Source organism: Chaetodon auriga, chromosome 1 (assembly GCF_051107435.1).
Source record: "Chaetodon auriga isolate fChaAug3 chromosome 1, fChaAug3.hap1, whole genome shotgun sequence".
Lineage (NCBI taxonomy): Eukaryota > Metazoa > Chordata > Actinopteri > Chaetodontiformes > Chaetodontidae > Chaetodon > Chaetodon auriga.
This window is the reverse complement of record NC_135074.1, coordinates 15713214-15738533: the sequence shown is the minus strand read 5'-3', so window position 1 is coordinate 15738533 and position 25320 is coordinate 15713214. Positions and strand designations below refer to the sequence as shown.

The window sequence follows — 25320 nt, the reverse complement described above, 5'->3', positions numbered from 1 at the left end:
TTTCAAATTAGAGTCACGAAATGTTGTGATAAGCCTGAAAACAGGATTTACATATAACTGTCTGCAGGAATAAAATTTTCATCTCAAGAAAAGAATGACAAAACATGATATGACCATAATTCCTTTCTGACAAACTGGGATCAGATGATTCACTTTGTCGAGCTGAATCAAAAAGTCAAATAGCCCTGACACAATTACTTATATGTGTGTGTGCGAGTGTGTGGGTGGGTATGTGTGTGCAAGTAACAGCTAGTCAACCTGACATTCAACCTGCCAGCTACCGGACAGGAACATGAAACAGGAAATTGCTTTTGGGACAGCCAATCAGAAAAAGCTGTGGGTAAACAGGAAGAACCCGTCACAGTGGTCCTGTCAGGTGTCAGTCATTTTCACAATGACCTGCCCACATGTCTCAGCCAAAATGTCAATCATCTCTTAATCCCACCTCTGGAGAAAAGTATTTAGGGTTGGATTAGATTGTGCACGGCAGAAGCCTATTGATGTCTACTTTTTTAAAAATTCCATTGTTTTAGGATGGATCAGTGAACTTTCTTTTAAATATACAAGGCGTCTGGGCAGCCATTGGCGCCTAAGATGGAAACCATATAACTACAACATCTTCCATTCAGTTCCATCCTGAGACCTTTGCAGTGTGCCCCCCCTCTCTCTCACCCTCTCTGTTTTGTCTCTGTATCTGTGCTCAAGCTGATATAGTAAATGGGAAACAATACATACATGAGTCTTATTAAAAAAATACCACAAACAAATAAGCTTGTATTTTAGTTGCATAGTAAATTCTGACTTTCTTATCCACAAATATAATTTCATATCAATTCATATTATTGTAGAACCAATCTGCCAACTTTTACCTTGGAATTATATTTTAATGAATGTGTTTAGGCACATTAAATAAATTACAAAACACGCCCGTATTTTGTAATTTATTTAATGTGCCTAAACATATTTCCGACCCCATCGTGTAAAATGCTTAGAGATGTTTTGCTCAGTCTGAACTCAGAATGGTCACGTCAAAAGGCTTCAGCTGTTGCAGTCACTGTTTTCCATGTGACAAAATGTTGGGTGTGCTCTCCACTGCACACCCTGTCTTCCCCCCGCATTGCAGATGGTGGGCTGACAGTGGTCCTTGAATGTTATACTGACAGAGACAAGATATGAGCGTGTGTACGTGCGTGCATGCGTGTGTGTGTGTGTGTGTGTGTGGGCGCGCACTGGAGTGTGTGTAATCTGTCAGAGCCTCGAGAAACGAGCAAGAGCTCACACAGTCAGAGGGCCACTTAAGACCTGACACTAAGACACACACACAGACACACACACACACACACACACACACACACACACACACACTGTATCATGAGAATGCATGATGTGTACCGCTCTGCTGGTGACAGGACTAAACGTGCAATTATTCTCCATTCCTTTTGTTTCCATCTGGTGCGATCCTCTCTGCCTCCTTCACTCCACGTATTTATCTGTCGTCCTATCCATTTTCTTCTTCTGCAGGTTGCACCACAATCATGAACCATTTTCTACACATGGAAGACAGTGTCATCCATCAGTTGAAGTCAGGAGAACGTGAAAAATGGGAGACAGGCCATTTCTGCAACGCATGGTGATCCATGGATGCGTTCTTAGGAATCACATTTACAAGTTAGAAAAGATAATAAAGATTAAGATTCCAAAACCGTGTTGTTGCTGTTACACAACATTGCCTCATCACATTATCTCCCCAGACACAAACATACCTCAATACACAGATGTTTGTATTTACTGAATTGAAAATGCCATGTCACCATGGGCAGTTTTGCAGATCCTTTTGGACACTTCAGCAGTGATAAGCCAGGAGGAGAAAGAGTGATTGCCTCCCTTTTCTTAAACTTTACAGAGATATGTTACAAATGGTTCTCCATTTCAAAGAAAGAGGATCATGTCACGTGGCAGTGGCTAGCACAGAGGTTTATGAATTGATTTGATTGGTGTTCTTATGAAAACAATCATTCCTTTTCAGGTAAACAGAAAATAGCTAATCTTACATAAAAAGCAGACGTCAAATGTGGTGTAACAAAGGATAACACAGGCTGCTGAGGAATTTCCTAAATGTACTGTCATTTATCAAAGTTTGTAAGTGTGTATGTTGTTTTTCAGCCATGCGCTGCTTTAAAAACACATGACACACACCCAGGAGTTGTTCAAAACAATCAGTCTACTTCTGTCGAGTTTTGATCAGACCTGGCTCACAGGTCTGCGTTGTTATTACTGAGGGAGGCCAAACTACTTTTTAACGCCCCCCTCAACGTTAGTGTTCCCATCAGTTCTAGCAGCTTCAGTGACAACCCTGCAAGCTTAACCATTAGGCTGCCTCCACCCCTGCAAAAACACATCTAAACCTTCAATGGAGATGTGTGACGTTCTGAACAGGCCAACGGAGATTCCAACAGTGCTCTAAATATAAAAACCAGAGTGTGTTCTGGTACCACAGAGTGCCAATTTTCAAATGCGAGCAAAGAAAACGGGAGTGAAAACAACAATTTATCACCTTCCCTGTGTGATTTGAATAAATCAGGAAAATCAACAGGACTCCTGTGCATCTAATCAATCAGTAGTCGTATCTGTCCTCCCCAACAACATTATTAGTTCTTTTTAATATTAAATGCCCCCCTTGAAAGTATACAAGTTGGAGAAAATTGCAGTGAAAACAACAACTGTTGTCTTTAATGTGAACAAGTCAGCTAACAGCAGAAAAAAGCCTCGAGGCGACAAATTCTTGGACAGTGGTGTACTACTAATTTACAGAACAAGGCTACGGTGGGCACTTTGTTTGTGTGTGTTTTCATGTCTATGCCACTCACCTCTCAAATGTCAGAGGTGATTATGTGTGTCTGCTTTCATTTTCGTCTCACTTAGCACTTGCCGTGTGCCCCCTGCTGATTTTCACAAAGACTCGCATGACCTCCATCTTATCTACTCAGCACTGCGGAAGGTGTATGAAACGAATCTCACCATATGCTTGGTGCTTCTGTCCCGCTGATTTCCAGGAAGTCATATTTATCCTCTAATAAGAAGTCGTTGAAGACCAGAGCTATGGTGTCCCCGGGTTCGGAGAGGATTGACCACGTACAGTCCAGGTTGTTGTCATACTCTGCAGGGTATCCTGGGCTTGTTATTGAGCCTGCAGTGCCTCTTAACGTACCGCCACATGCTCCCTCCGCTGGAGAGAGACAGCGAGGTAGAAGGACAGAAATGAGAGGACATGGCAACTACTCAACATACACAAACATTTTTCATTTTTCACACAAAAAGTTCTAGTTTATTTCCTTCCTTTGTTCATCTGTTTTATAGATTCTATTTTGTGATTTTTAACTCTCATGTGCATTCGTCTACAACTGTTTATATATGTGTTATTATCAGCTTGTTCATCATTTGTCAAACACTTTAAATTGCACCACTCTGTGTGAAAGGTGCTATTCAAATAAAGTTCTGATTAATTCGTTGATTGATAACCACACTTTAGGAAAAACACAATAGTTTAATTTCCCATTTCAGTTCATGAATTAACATGCAATTCTTGGATTCGTTGTCATTTTTACATCATCACACAAGAAAAAAGAAGAAAAAATCAAATCACTGAACTGAAGTGTCTGAAAAACATTAAAAATATAAAGCAGGTTTTGCAGAGATTTATCAGAAGATACTGAATCCCTGAGCTGAGCCGTTCAGCCATCAAATCAAACTTGGACAGATCTGTCCTTGTCTGTAGACTAATGAACCATTAGACGGGCTTTACTTGAGGATTTTGGGCTCCATCTCGTTCAGTAATCAATGCACCGAGGCTTCTCATCCTCGTCTCGCCTGTGACCCCATGTTCAGGTCCTTCAATTCTCATGACCCCGGCAATTAGACTGTTTATTTTCTCATCTTTTAATTTACTTTTATTATTGGAGTTGGTGCTAGGCATTTACAAAAATGAGTAAGAAAGACAGAAAAAGAAAGAAAGAAAGATCTCACCTCTACAAAATGGTGATGGGAAGTCCCACTGTGCTCCACTGCCAGGTGAAACAATACATGTGAGGATACTGTGTCCTTCCAATACAAAGCCTGACTCACAGCTGTATCGGATCTTGTCCCCCATGTTGTACCGCGAGCCATGAATGACTCCGTTTGGAATGAGGCCGGGGGTGCCACACGTATGGCTGGGCAGGACTGAAACACAGAGACACAAAAAGCAGAAAAATGTGTCTGATTATATCACATTTGACTTTACAAAAGATAACATAAAAAAAAACACAATTAAATAAGAAGAAATTAAATAATCGACCACTGACGAGCCATGCAGCTAGCAAGAGCTGAACAACAGAAAACTTATCACATAATAATTGCGGCTGTCTTTGGGTGAGTGATCTACCTTTTCGACTTGTGATCCTTTAAAATGAATCTATTTGTGACCCAGCATCACAGGTCACATATGTCTATGACCTAAAAGCGCGTTCAATGAAAGAGTAAATTTACCCTTTCAGAGTGTTTCAGAGTTAAAACTATGCAGTGCTTCAAAAGAAATGAGCAAAAAAGAAATGCCTTTAATCATCTTGTGACCCCCCAGATTTATCTTGAGAGCCCTTGTTGGGTCTCAAAAAAATGTAAACAATATCCCTTGAATGATCTGATCCAATATGTGATGATTCAGGAGACTAAATATGTCAAATATATCTTGCAATATCAACATTCCAACATATCCAACTACAGTGCAAAGTTACCAAATACTGACAACCACCATCATTCCAAAGATGCACATGTACGGTTTGCTAGAATCCTAAAAATATGTGAAAGTGACTGTGTGGTATTTAGATGTCTGGCTCGCATTTTCTGCCAATGTGCATCTGTTGTTGTCACTTCTTAGATGACACAGCTCTACAGTGGGAGCAGCTAAACACAGCTCATGGTATAACTAGGCCAAAATCAATGTATGACTGTAGCCAACGCGCCTTAGCTCTACAGAAGGGGCATCAGCACGGCGGCTGTAGTACGACCTGGACAAACTCCACAGTATCTAACCCTGGTGTGCAATGTGTGTTTGTGTATTTGTATAACTGGAGCATGTTAACTTGCTGAGTGTGTAATGTGTGCATGTAATGTGTATCCAAATGGCTTGTTTAATGTGTGTGTGTGTGTGTGTGTGTGTGTGTGTGTGTGTGCCTGTGTGCATGCACAGTGCAGTGCGACTACATATAAGGGGTATTCAGTCAGTCAATCCCTGTGTTTGTGTACGCTGCTCCAATTAAACGCTAGCATGGTAATTAGACAAAGCTTCACCAAGAGACCATGAGAACTAGGACAGAGAGAAAGCGGGAGGGGTACGAGGAAGACAAAGAGGAAGAGGAGAAAAAAGAAAGGAAGATGAAGACAGGAAAGAGGAGGAAGGAGAGGGGGAAAGAATACAGACAGGATGATGGAGGAGGGCAGAGTGGGAGAGGAGGAGACAGGAAAGGGGAGAGACGGAGACTCCAGTCAGACAGGAAAAGAGAGAGGTGAACTAATTGCAGCGAGCCCTAAACATGTATAATTTACTCTAATTGACTCATTATTTGAATTGTATGAAGTCATGCATCAGAGGCAAGTTACTCACACTCAGCTGACCATGCCGTCCTCTGCGTAAACATGCTGCCTGCTTTGTTTTAACAAGGTGAGACACACAGCCAAATTCAAAAACCCAAACTAAGAAAGAGATTAGAGCACTGACTGAAGGATGAGCAAAGGGAGGGAGAGAAGTAACGAAGAGAAGAGAATGAAAGGAATCATTTGTGGTTAGTCACACTCGTGACCGTACAGTCCTGTGTCTGCCGGGCTGGCACGTTTTAGCGTGTCAGCTTGGTGCACAAAGGTATTCTCTCATTTGTCTGAAAGGGTACTTTGGAAGGATAAAGTGTTCACCATTGTAATCAGTATCCAGCTAATCTCAAACTTAACAAGAGCTGCATTTTTGAGAAACAATTTACATTTTGGGGGCAATTTTTGTTTTGTTCTGTCATCTAATATTAAACAGCGCAGTCTGGTTTGAGGTTCGACTTTTGAATCACAGCATATTCTTTTGCTTCTATGTGCCAAACCGAACTGCATTCACACCTGCAGTGCTAATGTAGGATGGATGTGAGATACAATATGTATGAAGTGGTGACCACTGCAGCTTCACTTGGACAAGATGTGACAGCTGACAGCTCGCACTTGTAGAGGATTTCCTATACATGCACAATGTAGGTGACGGCTTTATGACTGCATCTAAAGGAATAAGACATTTTTGCCTGACTGTAACAAAGGTGACAATTTATATTATGGTACACATATTCAGCATTAACTTGTTGCTTATTAGCATGCATATTAGTAGCATATTGGGTCAAATTTAGTTTCAAAAGAATCAATGCACCTTTCAGAGAGCAGACACAGTGCCACTGAAGCATGTACGGGGCTGTTTAACAGGTCATAATAAGGACAGCTCCTGGTGCTGAAATGGTGTCTGTTAAAGTTACCCAGTGAACAACATGAAATATGAATATGAACATGAAATAAAAATGTTATCTCTCAATACTTCATCTTTCTAATTCAAAAGAAGCAGATCTGTATTTTACAAAAACAGATAATGATGAGATATTTTCTAACAGCAGCAGTTTCAGTGCAAAGAAGCTGAATAACGCTGACAAATAAAGGTAACACGAAACTTATGTGTCCTTCCTGTAGCCTTAGTATAATGGAAGACCCAATGATTCTCATCGATTCCACAGATAATGTCACATTCTTCTAGGTATAGAGCCGGGTCTATTGGTCTAAGCAGGGATTAATACCCAGAAGATTTCAAAGGTCAGTCTTAATGAATTTAGCTCTTAACTGTAAACCAAACAATTCTGCATTGGCTTTCAGTGAGCAGTGCTGGAAAAATTGCATTTTGGCTGAACTTGGCTCTTCCCCTTGGCTAGAATGTCTAGAGCAATATCCATAAGACAGCAAGTGAGTTATATCCACAACAAATTCAGATTACAAATGATCATAATGAGTATTACTTTGACTTACTGTCAGATATTTACAATGTAGATGCAGAGAACAATACTGACTGTGTGCACAACACTTTGTTTGCCTTGTTTTTAATCAGGGCTATACACCCTTGTTTAGCTGTAACCTCATGCCTGGGAAAGTTCAAATTAGTCGCTTGCAATTATATTCAGTAGCATAATGATTTTGATTACTTAATTCTGAATGATTCCTTTGTTTCTGAATTTTATTTATTCTAACCACTCGCAAGATGGGGTCATTTGGGGTTATTTCACACACACACACACACCCACAAAAAAAAAAATTATAATTCTGTACCAGTCAGAATACAAAACATGGTCGGACATGTGTTATGAACTGCTCGTACTCTTCGTGAGCACACAGCCTGAGGACAACGTGGGCTTTTCATTACCTCATTAAAGCTGATTTTGTGGGGATGAAACTTCCAAATGCAGGAGAACAACATGCAACATTCTCATATCACTGAAAATGGCTTCAATCTTAGAAACAAAGACACAAATCTGCATATTCCTGTGTGTGTGTGTGTGTGTGTGTGTGTGTGTGTGTGTGTGTGTGTGTGTGTGTGTGTGTGCATATGTGCATGTGTGTCAACTACAACTGACTGATGTTGCCCCTCTGTTCTGATCCTTAAGGCAGGTCAGTGTGTTGCTATGGCAACTCTAGGGCAGGGTATCGTTTTAATCGTGACACAGGAGTAATGGCGAAAGGTGAAAAGAGTGAGGCCAAGGGTTGACAGTAATGGGGTAACGGGAGAGAAGAATGGAATGTGGAAGGACAAAGAAAGAGCTTAGAGGGGACAGACAAGTCGTGTTGGGATGGAAAGAACAAATGAAGGAAGTAAAAGAGAAGAGCTAGAAGGAATAAGGAAGTGAGGGAGAGAGGAAGGGGGATGATGGAGCGTTTATTGTTAAATTATTAAGAAACAATTATTATCAGTGTCTTGCAGAAACCTTGTACGTACACAATTGTATCTTATTTTCCATTTGATGTATTCTATGTTCCTCTTTCCCTCCTCGAAGTAAACTGTATATTTTCATTCGTTTCTGTTTCTCCTTTATTGCCACACAACAAGATAATTGTATGGCATGAGACTGCTTAGTTAGACCTACCTCCACACTTCACTGTGTGAGCACTAGAGAAAGGTCTAAGCGGTATAGGAAACAAAAAAAAAAACATGTTTGCATTCCTTTTTTCCATTCCAGGGCTGAAAAAATGAAGACAACGCAGAAGCTCCTCGATTGGCCACTTGAGGATAGCTACAAAAGTGAATCAATTCCCATAGACCCCATATTACATAATAATAAATATTTACAGCATGGTAGAAAAAATGTTTTTGGCCTGTATAGCTATTTTCCACATTCATGACAACTGTACAGAGGGTGAATCTTTATAGAACTCACTTGTTTAAATTATATTAAGGCTTATAATAATCAATAAGTATGAGCATGGCCACTCTTGAGTGACAGCTAACAGCTTGGTTTCAGCAAAAAGGTTTCATTTGGCCCGCCTCAGCTCCTCCCATGCTCCACCTCTTTGCCCACTGTTGGATTAGCTGGGAGTTAGGCAGAGGCTCTTCAGGCTCTTCAGAGCCCGTTGGGTGATGTCATTGAGCAATCGCAACACAGAAAAACATTTTGTCTCTCTCATGGGACGAGGGATCCCACTGGGGTTTCTTTGAAGAAAGCTTACCCAAACAAGCATATGTACAAAGATCAAACCTAAGACAGATTCTTGCTCAAAATGCAAACTCTTTACTCTCACTAGCTCCAGATGTAGTCATGTCTTTCTGAGTTGTTATTCAGAACTGTCTGCATTGAATTCTCCATATCTCCATCTGTCAGAGGTCTGGCCTTAAACAGCTACTGCTGAAAAGACATCCTAAGCAAGGTCCCTCTACAATGCCGTCTCTCCCACAGTACAGTATACAGCTATGCCTATTAGCAAACCACCGGCTAAAAATAGCAGAGCAGACAGCTCTTTCAATGTGTTGTTATGGATGCACTAAAGCAGTTGGTAGTGGATAAAAGCAAACTACCATAATTAAATTCCACATAGAAAGATCAACTTAGTTGGATGACATTAAATCATGGTCTCCTAGTAATGATGATTTTTTTGGCAGCACTGCAGTCACGCCTGGATGCCATCAGCAGTAAAACAGTACAGTACAGATAAAAAAAAAAAAAAAACATACAAAAGAATCTTAAACAATCAGCACGTTTTGTGAGTAAAATCAATTAATAATTTGAAAATAAATGTAAAAAAAAAAAAAGTTCACATTTGTACATTATGAATTTATTCCAAGTGATCCATGTGTCGTGTGTGGTGCTGTTTCCTTGAAAACACGTGGAATGAGAGTGGAAAATGACCCCTAGTTACCTGACAGTAACAGAACAACTGGAGTGAACTATATCTGTATCCACAGCATGTAACTTGCCACAAGCCAAAGTTGGAGCAGATGTTTTGTGAAATCTAGCTCCTCATACCTGGCAAAAATTACTAATTTCTTGTTTGGTTTCCAGGGGGCTGTAAAGTTAAAACCAAGCGGAACCAGAACAAATGTCAGACCGTGTGCACATATTGCCAAACAGGGATTTGGACAGATGTTAGCATTTGAAATTTGTTTTTAGAAAATTCATCTTTCAGAGTGATTAAAACTTTGGCAGATGAGTTAACTTTTTAAAATGAAAAGATTTTTGCAGTCTTTTTCCGCTTGACTCAAAATGCAAAATGCAGGTTGGTGAAATGCAGTCAGGTTCTGCGTCCTCTAAATACATTTTAAAATTCTGTCCCAAGTCACTTGCACCAAAAGCCTTGGTCAGTTAGAGTATAGGAAACAGGTCTTGACCAGCAAGTCAATTTCCACCAGTCACAACTCAACAATGGGTGCCACGCTGCAGCTGCAGATTGACTTTTATAGCAGAGTTCACCCTCGACTCGACATGTTCGGGAAAAGTGCAGAAAACATAATTTTATCTGGTCACAAACCACCATTCTATCAAATCACTCCCCATACACACCTCTGCTGGGACCATGAGTTCACGCTGAAAGCATGTCTCAATAGGTGCAATCCATAATCCATTAACACCTCTCCTCAGTTCCCATGATGTGCATATATTAACAAATAGCAATTGCCATACTCCTTTAATCTGTGATTCTTGATGTGGAGTTGTTGCTGTTGGAAAGATGCCAAAGCCCCTGAGGTAAATGGACTCCCCAGCGCCGCTAGTGCTCCCATGGTGTAAATGTATTAACAGCTTCACTGACACGTAGTACATAATAACTCTAACCAACCAAACACTAATGGGGCTCCTGGCCAACTGTGGCCGAGGGCCAAAGCTGAACGGAGGCCCCTTGCCTCCTGCTGTGCTCTCCTTGTTTTAATGTGTCAACAGCTAACGCAACATTTCCAGCAGCACTAATTCATTAATCAAAGACATTAAAGGGGTATTTCACCTTCTGAGCACACCTTCGGTCCAACCCACTGCACCCTCTAAATTGATTTTCATTATTTTGTTTTGGGATATGTGTAAGAGAAGTAACGATTTTCAGCGTAATTCCCCTTTAAAGAGTTACCAAAAAGGTTGGCTGCCAGCTGAAGTGATGTTCCAACAGTGCTAACTAACTATCAATAATCAGTGCAACTTGGACTCTAGCTAATCAAACTTAAGGGCATACCTTAAACTTAAATACTAGGTGGTTAAGGGTCATTCGGTTCATATTCAAAGCAGCATGCTGTACTCTACATCCCAAAGATACTGTACTACACATCTGAGCTTTCTGCTGTATTTATTGCTTTGGGACAGAGAGCTGTTTATCATCTCAAATAATGACTGCACTGTCCAAGATAATGAGAACAACATATCTGAATTCTGCTTGACAATTCTGGATGCTGGATTTCCCTTTTAAGTGTGCCAGCCAGTGATGTTTCCAGCATTAATTCCCAACGATCACCAGTGAAGGAGGGCAATCAGAGTACAGACTTCACTTTGTTCTACAACACAGAGAATACCATGGAATAAACCACAGCCTAATGAACTAGGGCTTGTAGAATCACAAGTTACGTAGTAAACAACACCAATGGATTAAAACTTGGGTTTGTACGGATAATACCAAACACTGCAAAAGCAAAACATATTCCATCTGCATACAGCGACGCAAGCTGAGGCCGAATCCACATTTAGCTGGAAAAAAAACCCTCAAGCCCCTAAATGTTACATTTTTGCTCTGCTCCCTCGGATGAAACGCATTAAAATGTACTGTATTAACACCCCCTTTCCTATGTTCCCCTGCTGAAAATATATTAGCAGGCCAAGTGACATTTCCAGCAGTGCTTCTAATCAATCACCTGCAAAATAGAGTAATCACTGTAGCAGCTACACTCTGTTAAACACCAGCTCTCCTCAGCCTCTCCAGCTTGACTATGGAAGCAAGAAATACTTGCTGCTAATATACAACACCCCCATGCTGTGATGGCCAGCTCTATAAAGACCACAGAATCACCAATTATTTACCGGCAGACATGGAGTAGAAGCGCAGACTAACTAATAACTTCAAATGTATTGCCCTCTTTTATGTTCTGCTACCAGCTAATTCAACAATATAAGTTGTTTTTTTTTTTTTTTTTTTTGGAATATATGCTTATTTGGAATAATATTAAACCATGCTGATCCAGTTTTTGATTACTTGTGGGCAGCAGACCAAGCTGTGAACACAACTGACAAGTCATCTCCTTAAAAAGCATATATGGCGAAGAAGGTAGCAAACAGTTGCCTGTTTACACATCCAACATACATTGAGAAGTATTCACATTCATTTGGAGTTGTTTTTTCTGGTGACCTGAGGAGTTTGAGTCAAAAATTCACTCTCCTTTTAACATTTTTTTTAATTTATTTTTGGTTCAGTTATGACAGATTTTTCACTGAAAGCAGCTACCTACATGTCAAATAGTTGGGTAATCATTCTCTGTAGGTTCTTCACTACCTGCAAACCCTTTTACATTACACATAGCTGGTTGACTGAATAATACATTGACTACACGTTGAATATTGAATCACAGAGTTCTAAGGATGCTCAAGCTATTTTTGCCATAGGAACTGCTCAAGTCCCAGCAAAGTTAACATTGTCAAAAGAACTGTAAGTTGTTACTAAAGAACATCACTGAAAACCTCCTTTGATTGTAGTATTCTTTTATGTCGGACCATGTCATTACAGCACTATATCATTTTACCACGGTACAGAACAGTCACCTCAGTGTCTGTGTCATCTGGGATTCTGAGAGTAGTTAGTTACCAAATAGTGATTCTCAACCTTTTCACACCAGAAGTATAAAGGTTTATCTGTCAGCAATTACAATATTGTAGTAAAGAGATCATTACTTCAAGACAGACACTGTTAAATTGAAGGAGGAATTTGAGGAATGCTTGAGGCTTTTAAAACTTGCTCTTTCCCTTAAATCCTCCTCTCTTCTCTCAGGAAGGGCACTGCCACCTCAACCCTGCCCTCTCTTGCCTGTTGGGAGCTGGGGTGCATTCCCTCTAGTCAATAACAATGGAGGTTTGTAACTTTTCAATTCATGGACTGACACGGCTTTGAGTGCTTCATTGTAATTATTGTGGCCTCTGATCAGCATGTCCATGAAGGTGAATTAAAGGTTGGGAGTCGACCAAGTGGTTGACCAAAGATGTCTAGAATCACACTGGTATTGTTAGTTGACAATTCCCATATCTGTTGACTTGTAAGAATTTTAAAATCGGTTCAGACATGGACTAACACCACTGATGTCAATTAAAATGAGTGGAAATATGACTGATGACTCATGAGTTTTTAAAATTCAGGCTAGCAGTAGCATTTTGGACACATGAGAGTTATGCTGTGCTAAGCGTTTTCTGGGTCAGAGAAAAGCACAGGCAGACCAAGTTAGTCTGGATGAGACAGGACTGAGTGCCACTTAACACATGGAATGATCTCATGCTTGAGATATCCTTACTGTGAAAAAAAAAAAATGAGGCGTGAACAAGCATTTTAATGTTGGGCTCAGGATGAAGATTCAGATCAATGAGAGTTCAAGGTTCTCAGCAGCAGGTTAGCGAGAGGGTGCTAAGAGCTAGCAGAAGTTGCCCATAAGCATGGTCAGGGCCCATAATCGCCACTCGGCGTTGTTGCAATTAGGCTGTAAAAACTGGCATTCAATTATTAACAGCTATTATACAACTGTACAGGCAGAACATCTTCTGCATCACCTCAGATAATCGCCCCTGGTTAAGTTTCATTGCTATTTAATTAAATAATAAAGATTTGCATCTGATTTTAAGGGGGAAGTAACACCAGTATTAAAACAGCCACCATTCATTCGTTCACATTTATCATTATGGGCCAGTATAACTGATACTAAAATACCATTGAAAATCTCACCTGCTAGAGAGACATTGGGGACAGCCTGAGACTAGTCAGATGCGAGTGCCCGGCGGCTGGGTGGATGACCCCTGTGGCTCAGCTCGGCTCGGCACAACTCAAAAATGTGACAGGAGACCATTTCAAGCCCACCACTTACAAGTCACAGGGTAAGGGTGAGATGCAATGCCAGTGTCTACTTTGTATCAGACTGTGGTGCTGAAGAGAGAGAGCTATGTTATGAGCTTTGGGTAGTGAGGGAAAATAATGAACCTATGGATACATATAGCTAAGATGAGGAGCTCACTACCTCCTTGAGGAGTTCTGGACTGACTTTTAGCTCGGGGCATTCCCAGTTCAGGCTGATAGATTACATTTCCCAGCTGGACTGGGAGCGCAGAGGGATCCCTCAGTTAAACTAAGGACGCTGCCCTCAACAGGACATCAGAGTTTCCTTTTTAAGAGACTAGAAATGGACGACAGGATTATTTTTATGGGGAAAATGTCTAACAGTATTTTATAGTAGATAAATATAAACAAATTTTACATTTAAGTACAGTTTTAATTTATGCTTTTGTAATTTGTCGTAACTGCATTGAGCAGTAGGCTAGTTACTGTTTCCAATGAGACATCAATATATTAGGCTATAGGCTAAACATCATACACTCGACATCAGCGTCTCGGGAAAAACTGGACATCAGTTCGACTACACTCGACATCAGTTCTGAGGAAAAACTGGCATAACAAGCATGAACACACTTCGAGAGCCGACCAACAGCAGCTGATTTTGCTGAACTCTGGTGGTTTAATTTCCCATCTTGCTGCAGTCATGAAGAAGTGTATTCCAAGGTGTCAGTACACTATGACAACACAGCTGGGTGTGGTTACAGGCGCAACAAAGCCCCCTTCTGACTACACCCAGCCACATCCATCGGAGATGCTGACTGTGGTCAAGTAGAAAAGGCATTAGGGCACTGAAATGCTGGCTTTTACCTTGCTACAGTATGAAGTAACCCTTTAAGGAGGTTGACTGTATGGGGATGGCAACAGTAACAAATGCAACATCTACTAATATATAAAATTGTATCATCAACATATTCAATAAGATTATCTTCAAATATTTTCAAATATCATCACTTTGCCTCCACATTTTCTTTCTTTTTAAGAAGGTTTTAGTTTTGAGTGCTACAGTCTGCTGGATGTCAACAGCTGCCTCAGAGCTACAACTCAACCAAGTGATGATTTCAGTTTGATATGTCTTTCCAAAAAGTTTTGAGAAAAAGCATATTTACTGAGGGTTCTTCTAATGGCATGTGCAACAATAATAACACAATGGCACTTTTGGGAAATATGCTCCTAGCCAGTGGTTGCTATGGAAACAGTGACCTAGCCAGAGGCTACACAGTGCTGCAGGGAACAAATGGAGAAAACATCAGTCGACCTCTATGTAACACAACACTGAACACACCCACAGCTATTTGCTCTGAAATGGAACATCTGCACTAAGGCAGTATTCACATATGTACGTTTTTTGATCTGGGACAATTTACCCTCAATTTGGAAATAAGTGTAACTAGCTTCCAATATTACAATGTCAAGTCCAAAGACTTTAATCTGTGACACACCAGAGACGCAGTCTGTATTCTGAGGATCCAAAAGGTAATTTCAACGCTGCACCCTTAAGCACTGCAGCATCAGTAATGGCTAATGGCTTTACTTTCAGTTTATGTTTACTAATGGCTTTACTGTTCTTTTCTTTGAATAACACTAACATGTTCTCACTAAATGTCTCAATTTTAAAAGGCTTGTGGTGTAACACCCCACAGCTTCATTGTGAAATTGCAAAAGGCTTGCATACTTTAATTGACTTTAATTTAAAAGTCAAAGTGAAATGCCATTCATATTCTACTTAGAAAGTCATAAATGTCCACTCTCTGTGCAAAATCTTAAATAAAAATTTCATTGTTATAAATAAAGTTCATACAGCCAAAAATTGCTTCATGCTTGAACTCCTGGCTAATTCGAGGCCTGAACTATCTAGTTAATATGAAAGCAACCAGTGAAGCAGCAGCTTAATTGCACTTTTCTAGGAGAAATGCATTACTGAAATGAAATAGTATTAAGTGCATCACTGAAACGACTCGAAGAAAAAGAAAATACGACGTCAGCAAAATGTCAGTCCGTCTGTCTTTCTGCTCACTTGTCTATTTTTCTATGAAATAAACTTTGCTTGGCGTGAGCCCTCCACAATAACCCCTGAAGGTCCTCACACCTCGCTCTGACAGACGCTTCCTCGGAACAGGGGGTGGCAGATACAATAGCATCTCATTCAGGCAGAAAACCTCAAAATCTCTAAAACCGCATCCATTCCCAGTCTCCCTCATCACTCCCCCTTTGCTGCTCGTCATCCTCCTCTTCCTTCCTCTCCAGTGAGCACTGCCAACACATACTGTTCTAGCTTTTTCCCTCCTGTTGTCATTGCTATGACAACCTTGACCTGGCCGTGACTTCCCATAGTAAGACTGGCCTGCCCTGAGGGTGTGGTGTGTCAGACGGGACAAAAACACTGAGGAAACAACATCACTTGCCTCATCGATACTCACATTAACATTTAACACACACACACACACACACACACACACAAAAAACTAATATCTGACATTTAGAAATGCTAAGAATAGAAAAGTATAGAAGAGAATACAATTGAAAACAATAGGAACACAGGCATTCATTGCTCAAATGTTTAAATGGCATTAATCATTGCTGTCCCTGTTGCTCGTTGCAACCCCCCCCACCCCCCCACCCCTCTCTCTCTCACACACACACACACACACAGAGGAGGGGTCTAATGCATCTTCATTTAGTCCTGCTGTCCTCTGGGCACATTTACATCTGTCAACTCACTATACAAAATGGATGGATGGGCTTGTGTGCGCGTGTCTGTGTGCGTGCATGCGTGTGTCGTTCTTTATGCTGAATGTATGTGTGAATTCATTTATCTTCTTGAGTGTTTATGTGTATGAGAGTTGTGTATTTATCTTTACATATCTTTAACAACAAGTCTGTCTCTGTGTCTACTTGTATGCACATGTGAGCAGATGCATTTTTGCTTCTGTCTCCGTCTTTGTATACATACACTAATGTCTGTGTGTGTGTGTGTGTGTGTGTGTGTGTGTGTGTGTGTGTGTGTGTGGATAGGTGGGTGGGTGTATGTGTGCATGTGTGCAAAGCAGTCAATTTCCTTGGTAGGTGACAGTTCATGGTCCCCTGGGCAGCACAGAATTGTGGGTAAACCGATGTCACAACTATTCCCATATATCACCAGACTGACACATACGAAGATAAACACACACACATTGACGCAAACACACAATATAATGCTTTATTGCCATTAAGTGTAAGAGTTGGGATTGTAGCTCATGGGGAAAACCAACAGACAATATGAACGCACAAACTAGACGGTATGTCACTGAATTGCTGCATCTTTTCTCCACTTTTAGTTATCGTACTGTTTAAAGTTTTTTCTTTTTATCCAACAAACAAACATCCATCCATCCATCCATTCATTTACATATGTCATCTGGCCTGGGAATGCGTCGGGATCCCCCAGGAAGAGTGGAAAAACATTGCTTGGGACGTCTAGAATACTCTGCTTAGCTTGCTGGATGGATGCTAGATGTGATATTTTATCTTTTTATCCAACAAACAAGTATCAAAAAGAGGATAGCTTCCTCTCAGTGCACAGTGTGTTACATAAAGATGATTTTGTAGGGGAGATTTAAAACCAAAGAAGAAAAAACTCTATTCTTTCTTCCGTCTGCCAGACGATGCCAAAGAATACTGTATTATCTGCAGGGCAGTTTTGGGGACTCACTAAAGCTTTCCTTTTATTCACAGAAGTGGGTTGTAATTGAGGTAACAGATAAATTGGGATAATGGTTAAAAATACTGTCTCATTATTCTTTGTGCTTTCCTGGCTTCATTATCACTGCCTCTCCCCAGTAAAATGTCAAGAGAAAAGAGACTTTGTTCAGGTAATTTAAGTTTGTAAGGATGTAACATCTGCATCGTTGATTCTCCAGAAACTGCCACAATGAAAAATGAAGAATGATGATTCTAATCATAGATTTAACTATGTTTGTCATCAATGCTATCTTCCCTCATACTGTGTTCACATTTATATGGTATAATTTAATACTAACTTCAGACAACTGGCCATATAACTTTTGTTTTTCCCCAGATGGATGTCAGTGTCCTGTTTGGGTTTTAGTGATCCAAACATGTGACATGTATAATCACATATCTGCCTGTATACTTGGAAATCAGCATAGTAGAAGGAAAAAAATGACCACCGTGCTTTCACAACTGAATGGACAGACTTGCACTCGTGCGAAATGAGACATGTGAAATGCACTGGCAACGTAGGCTGCTGTTGTGTTCGCCACACAGAGGCACAGCATGACATGACATCTAGCCAAAGAGCAAACAGAAAACACCAAATCAATATCCCAACATGTCCACCGGTCTTACAGTAACTTCTACCAACATCTCCTCATTATGTCACTCAATCAGAGCTAACTAAATAATGCATAGCACAGACTTTTTTGTCTGTCAGCTGAAAATATGCAATCACAAGGCAATAAAGCTTGAATGGAGTGACATAATTGAGATAACACCCCTTCCTCTTGATAAATCACTGATGTCAGGACCTCTAAATCCACAGGTACTCCCATGATCCAGTGTGACACCAAACCGACAATGGAGGTGGACAGCAAGAATTCGCTGACTCTGCCTTTCCAGTCCGAGATGTTGCTGTCTTGGGATATTGGTGTCTGTGCACTTGGGATGAATATCTGATCAACCTCACACCAAAGAACTTATTCAGGCCCCAAACCAGTGTGATTTATTCACATGCTGCCCCAGAATTTTCAGCTCCACTGCAATCCCATGTGTATAATATTACCTTATTTACCACTATTTTCCAGCAGTCATTCTGTCACTCAAGAAACACTGTCACAGCCAGAGACCATTGTATTCTGTTCTGCTCAGTTGAAAGCCACTGCTGATACTAACTCAACACTTCCTGCATGTGCTTCACAATAAATGTGAAAGCAGCGGTAGGCCTTTGGAACCACTTTAAAAAGTGTTGACAGTGCCATTGAGGTTAACTAATGTTGGGAAGTCAGTTTGAAACAATGCAAGGGCAGAAAAAAACCTCAATGCACTGAGGACTGCTGTTACGTTTTATGAACAACAATACATTTTTAACTGTAATAATAATAATAATAATAATAATGATAATTCCACGGGAGCAATGCAACAGAGCAGTTTGGTTTAGGTTCACAAACAAAAAGGAGACAATGCCTTCATACACAGTTGGTTAGATTAAGAGGTGGGTGCAGAAGCTTTTTTTACAGTTTGGACAAATCTACAACATGTGATAAAGATATAATAACAGGTATGGGCTCTGATAAGGGCTGCTTGAAATAGCTCAGCACTGATTGCAAAGCTTGCATCCCTCCACAATGCTGGTAAACCTACATTAGCAGCTATATTACTAATTTTAAATGAGCCTGTTGTTTCATGATTTTTATATATTTCTAGCAGAAAACATCAAGGCAGGTGTTAATAAATAGCAAACATGTTAATGTTCGAGCTGCTCACATCAGTGTGATAACAGCTGAATCTGAAAGCCCATACAAGCAGATAATCTTGACTGATGACCAGGCCTCTGATTGAAATTTCCCCTTAGATTAGAAAATATTATGTAAATACTGGTGTAAAGCCCAATAATCCTGTTAAGGGGTGTCAAGCCCTGTTTGTCAAGGGCAGATGTCTTGCAGGTTTTTGTTCCCTGAAAGTTAATGAGCCGCACTTTCTATCTGAGACTAAATGTGGCTCATTAACTATCTAGGAGGAACAAATACCTGAAGGACACCAGGACTGCAGTTTGACTCTTTCAGTAAGCAAAGCATGAAACAGCAGTTAAACGAACAGAACAGAATAAACAAACAAACAATAGTAATAATCGAGCGCACAAGGTTCTTGTTTCCTATATTGTATCAGTCTTTAACTCTGCCCTGCAGAATACAGAGCCCTGCTTGTTTTCTTACTAGTCATCCAATCAGGAACTAATGTTTGTGCTGGAGACTCCAGGTTAATGCAGTTAAGAAGATCAAGATGAAATTGTGTTCACCCGAACGATTGGGATTAAAGACTAAATCATTAAAGGTTCAAATAATCTATCCAAACAGATTCAGACGTGAACATATGCTCAATTTTAAATAATGTCCTCACTGAGCAGAGGGAAGGACATTAACATATAACAACAAGAGTAAGTCTGGTGTCAAGTATAGTGTGTTTTGATTGAATAACACAGAAGAAACACACTCTGAAAATGCACCTCTTTAAATTCCAAATATTTAGGACATGTTATGAAAAGAGGAGAGCATGCTGCATTTGCAGTTTTGAAGGAAATTAAAGTTTCAATCTGAACAACTTGTAAGAGTCAAGCCTATGGATTTACTTGTTAAAATAGAGTGTAATGGGGGCTATGGACCCCCTGGAACTCCTATGAGTGAGTTCCAAAATGAACCATCATATTTTGTTTTCAAACCAAATGACTTGGCAGCGAAACACAAACTTGCATATTTGTCTCAAATAAAACAACAAACCTGGGGCCAATAATGCGGCCTGGCCAGACATTAGCCATGGTTCCTGTCCAACACTTCTTAGAGAGGTTATACAGCAGTTTTTGTGGTGATGTAGATGGGCAACACTCCCAATTACAAGCAGAACACCACCTAAGACACGGATATAAAATCAAATAACATGTTTTGTGGCTATAGAAAAAAGGCCAAATGTGATCTTTGACTCTGGTTCTGCTCTGTTCTGCTCCACAAATACTGAAAGTTACTTTGATGTCGCTGGCAGACCAGCTGCTTGACTGTAACACTGTGTGTGTGTGTGTGTGTGTGTGTGTGTGTGTGTGTGTGTGTATGAGAGAGAGTGAGTGTGTGCGTGTGCATCCCTCTGTGGCTGCTAACCATAAAAACAATGTAAGCCTGTTAAAGCTCCCCATATTTCAACTCTAACACTCATCTCAGCTCAATTTGTGCGTTTCAATTGTTGTGTGGGAGAGAGTAAGAGATAGGAATTTCATGTAGACCTGTGCACACCATTGTGTGTGCGTGCATCTGTTTGTGTTTGTGTAGTTGAATCAGTGTGGGTTTGTGGGCGTTTCATGTATTCCAGATCAATACTTGCTGTGTTTGGGGAAATAAACAGCTCCTTTAGGACTTTCTCAGTATAGCTGAAGACAAACACACGTACACAAAAACAACCACATAAAAATACACACACTCGTGGCCTAAGCCCTCTGTGTTTAAAGGGAAACTTCAGGATATGCTATTTTCCCATGTTTTTGTGTCTAAGTGACTAATGGGGACAACAATTTTTGAAATTAGTCCAGTATTGAGCGAGAGTGCTGCAGCTGGCAGCTGCGAAATGAGCTGCAATGTAATCCCTCCAGGCAATTGTGCACCATCAACGTGCGTCTCTCAAGATTTCAGAACGAGACTTCTCCTTGAACGAGACTTTGTTAGACACAATAACAGACCAGATGAAGCGAAAGGTACAGAAATACACTGTATTTCACTGTAGGGTCATTTCCATAATGCTATCGGACACTTCGGAAACAATCGGAGCCTGCAGCCGGCGTGTTCAGTGGACGTATACACACACGGTGCCCAATCACATGGAAGGATTACATTGCAGCAATTTCAAAAACAGTCGTCCCCATTAGTCATTTAGACACAAAAACATGGGAAAACAGGGTTCAGATGGAAAAATACCTAAATTTCCCTTTAAGCACTCCATATCTGCAACATATTTACAAGATAAATGGGTGACAGTGATGAAGAGTGGGAAGTTCTCTGTAAATCTTTGTGCAACTGTGCATCTGAGATAAACTCACTTTCTTTAAAGTACGTGTGTTTAAGATGCATATGACTAACTACAGTATAACAAGTAAAAATAACAGAAATACGGCAGCGTCGTATTCAGTGATGAGAACATAAAAGGTAATTTCATTCATATTTCACCGCGTCATGACAACTGTCATGATAAGAAAGACACTCCAGACACATGTCCATCACCCAGAGTGCACAACTGGTGTGCTTTTGTTTTCACGATAAGAGCTGCCACAACGTTCTAAAGAACGAGCATTACGACATCGAAAGCAGAGCAATTGCAGTTCATGCACAACTCATCCAAACCGTCTCTATCCAGGTGTAAAGTTTTAATAATTCAAATAGTTGAAGATCGCAGCAATGAAGAACTTCACAATTAAATGTCACTTTCAGTGTAATGGCTCATTAAGGCATGTTCCACAGGCCTTGTAGTGGGAGATAAATGTCTTAACAGATAACAGTTAATAGATGCAACAATCATGGATCATATAGTTAATTACAGCATATGAAAATGCACAGACAAGAACACTGGCAGCGCCGTATAATTACAGTACAAATATGGCAATATGTGGGTGGCTCACCATAAAACTCTGCTAAAACAAAAAACAGCGTGGAGATGTTATCGTTATCTTATTCCATACATATAAAAATTATATTTATTTTTCCCTTAGGTTTCCAAAAGAGCCAGAACTTCATAGCACACACCAATAACAACTGTATACAGACCAGATGTGTGTGTGTGTGGGTCACTTTCGACACATGAGCAGGTGTGTGATGGGGAATGCTAGCCTAAAGGGTGCAAGAGGCATGTATCAGCCTTTAGAGTTGGTTGTAAGACCACACCACTCCTCCCTAAGCCCAACCAAACTAAAGTGTCTTTGACTCAACAAATGAGCATTAATCCAGCAGAGCCACATGCTGAGCTTTGACTGCTGTTGCCATTGTGCATGTATCATGCACAATCAGCAGCATAGCTCTAGTGGTTTGCATTACTGTGTCTGCAAAGCCAAACACCTGACAAACTCTTACCAGTAACCTTTTGCAAGTCTGACTGGATTACACAACCTCTCACACACTGGATTTCAAAGATTAACACCTATGGCTCCAACAAGGGACTTAATTTATTGAATTACATTCAGTAGACCTGAAACGGACTTCTGGACTTCTAAGTAAGAACACACACACACACACACACACACACACACACACACACACACACACACTAGAGAAAGGGAGATAGAACAGAGTTAAATGATAATATACATTATAGTTCATTAGCCAACAGAGCAGTGGCCATTAATCATCTCTACACAGGCATGGCAGCGTGTGCACATTTCACACAATAAAACAAAAGAACAAATATAAGTATATAAGCAGTGTGTGTGTGTGTGTGTGTGTGTGTGTGTGTGTGTGTGTGTGTGTGTGTGTGTGTGTGTGCCCATGTATTACTCACGTTGTGGGGACAAAAATCTGTTTACACAGTCACATGTGGGGACTCACCTTACTACAAAATACAGGTCCCCACAATTTAAATCATTAAATTTTAGGGTGAAGACTGAGGATAGGGTTACGGGTTAGGTAAGGTGTGTGTGTGTGTGTGTGTGTGTGTGTGTGTGTGTGTCTGCCAGTGAGTACTTGTACTTGCCTCATAGTACGACCAGAGCAAGTTTTTAACCATTGGAGTGAGGACATTATTGGAAAGTGAGGACAGTCTGCACAACTTCAAAGAGCTGTTTAAAGGTTCAGACTTGGTTTTAACTTGGTTAGAATTAACTTTAGGTTAGGGTTAGGATAAGGTTAGAGTTAGGCTTGGAAAACCCTGCCACCAACGTTGTCAGTTTTGGACGAGATCAACTCACAAATTCTGGGGTAGGATCTCTAGTTGCAGGTAGCCTTTTGGTAATAGTGTTTTTTCAAGCTTCTGATTGGCCAACATGGTCTTAGGGTTAGGCTTACATCACCATTGGTTTGGCATGCTACGTGTGGACTAGGCATATGTGGGCACAATACAGGTCAGTGTGTGTGCAGCATGTGTGAATACCTTAAAACAAGGAATCATCATATTTGTGCAGCTGTATGTCCATTCATACTCGGCTGATTGTGAGTGTGTATGTGTCTCTTGAAGCAGTCAAGATCATCACAGTAGATTGATGGTGTTAGCGTGAACCATGCAACTACTCAATGTTGAATGCATCTCAGTTTTACAGGATTTTAAGGCTTTTAACACATTTTTTTTTAAATGTTTCCATTTAAATAGTGTTCAGTCCAGAGAAAACCATTTCTATGCTTGGAGAAACTCATATCCTGCTTCGCACATGCATACCTGTGCACACATGCAGACACACGCAGACACACACACACACACACACACACACACACACACACAGAAACAGTTGTTAAATGGAATAAATAATAAATCTGACAGTGTGATGAGCCATGGTGGGTTAAATGACACACGCAATCATTCACTACTCTGTAACATGTGCCCATGACACACAAGAGACGCAGACATGCAGAATACACACATACACTTTCAATCTCTTTCTCTCTGTCACACACACACACACACACATAAAATTATTCATTCATTGATTCATTAACCACTTTGTTCCATCCATCCATCTTTCAGCAGAGGGTGAAGGGCGCCTGGAAGAAGGGAAGGATGGAGAAAGAAGAAGAAGAAAAGGGTCAGACAGAAGGACCGCTGGAACATGACGCAGAAGACGACAGAGGGAAAGTGATGCTGCAATAATACTCACCAAGAAAAGAGCGCATAAAAATATTTTTAAAAACTGAAGGCAGGAGGCTGAGTGAGAATGACAGAAGCACATCATGAAATAGAAAATGAGAGAGCAGAGGAAGAAACCTTTAAAGGAGGAGGAGAGTGAGTGCGGGCAGACGGTACATCGAGGGAGTGCGAGAGGCGAGCGCAACGGAGAGAAACTTTAGATGTTCTTGTGTGAAACATGTCACGTAAAAAAAAAAAAAAAAAACGGGGGAGAATAATTACAAGCATCTGAGAAAACCACCTCACGTTCGTCCAAACACACATATACACGCACCCACGTGCCACTCAAAACCAACCAAACTGAATACATGAAAATCAACGGCGCCTGTAGCCAACACGAGAAGTCTGTCCTTTATCACATTCTGCAGATTACACTCCTGACAAATTCATGACAGAGACAGAGAACGAGATGAGAGGAGAGACCGATGAGAAGAACACCACCCATACTAATATTAATAATAATAATAAATACAGTGACAAGACAGAAACAGACAAAGTCGCTATGAGTGGGAATGCTAATGTGCTCCTGCTCCTGATTTTATAACAACAACAACGTCTCTGCAGAATATACTGTAGTTTTCTTGCAATAAACTTTCCACCAGCTATAAAAAAAACAGTTATGGAGAATAATAAAACCAGAAAGAGTGTGGAGCAAAAGAATTGCTCGAATTTATTAAATATTGACTGTGTTTTTTTTTTTTATTGCCTCTTCTTTACAAAAGAGACCAGTAAAACCAGAGTGTTGCCCAGTGCCTTTAAGAGGGACAAAAAGTGGGAGAGGAGCAAAGTCTTCTAATCTAAGTTTAAACTTAACTTTCTACATCCTAAACATGCCATTGAGGGCCACTATAATCTATCCCGAGCTAAGAAAACAGTCATTAACCTCCAGGTAGTGGATTATTGTTGTGGATTATCCCTAAAGACTGCTGACTGTGAATTGTGGGACATGAATTCATCCTGCTGGTACACATCATGCAGACCTGTGCACATATCAAGAGAGCTCTACAGTGTCTTGCCACATGATATGAGAGCCAGCTCATGAAGCAGTCAGGAGCTCACACCTTTGATCGAAAGGGCATGAGCATCACCGAAACTACA

At 40.6% G+C, this 25320-nt stretch overlaps 1 protein-coding gene across 2 annotated transcripts in view; it reads right to left on the bottom strand.

The window, feature by feature from the left end:
- LOC143318293 (CUB and sushi domain-containing protein 1) overlaps positions 1–25320 on the bottom strand; it is a 375208-nt gene that overhangs the window by 186178 nt on the left and 163710 nt on the right. For both annotated transcript variants that reach the window (XM_076726460.1, XM_076726469.1), the window contains exons 4-5: positions 4024–4218; positions 3019–3226 (exon numbers count right to left, since the gene is read on the bottom strand). In XM_076726460.1, the coding sequence (XP_076582575.1) occupies positions 3019–3226; positions 4024–4218 (403 nt within the window). The remainder of the gene's footprint in view (positions 1–3018; positions 3227–4023; positions 4219–25320) is intronic.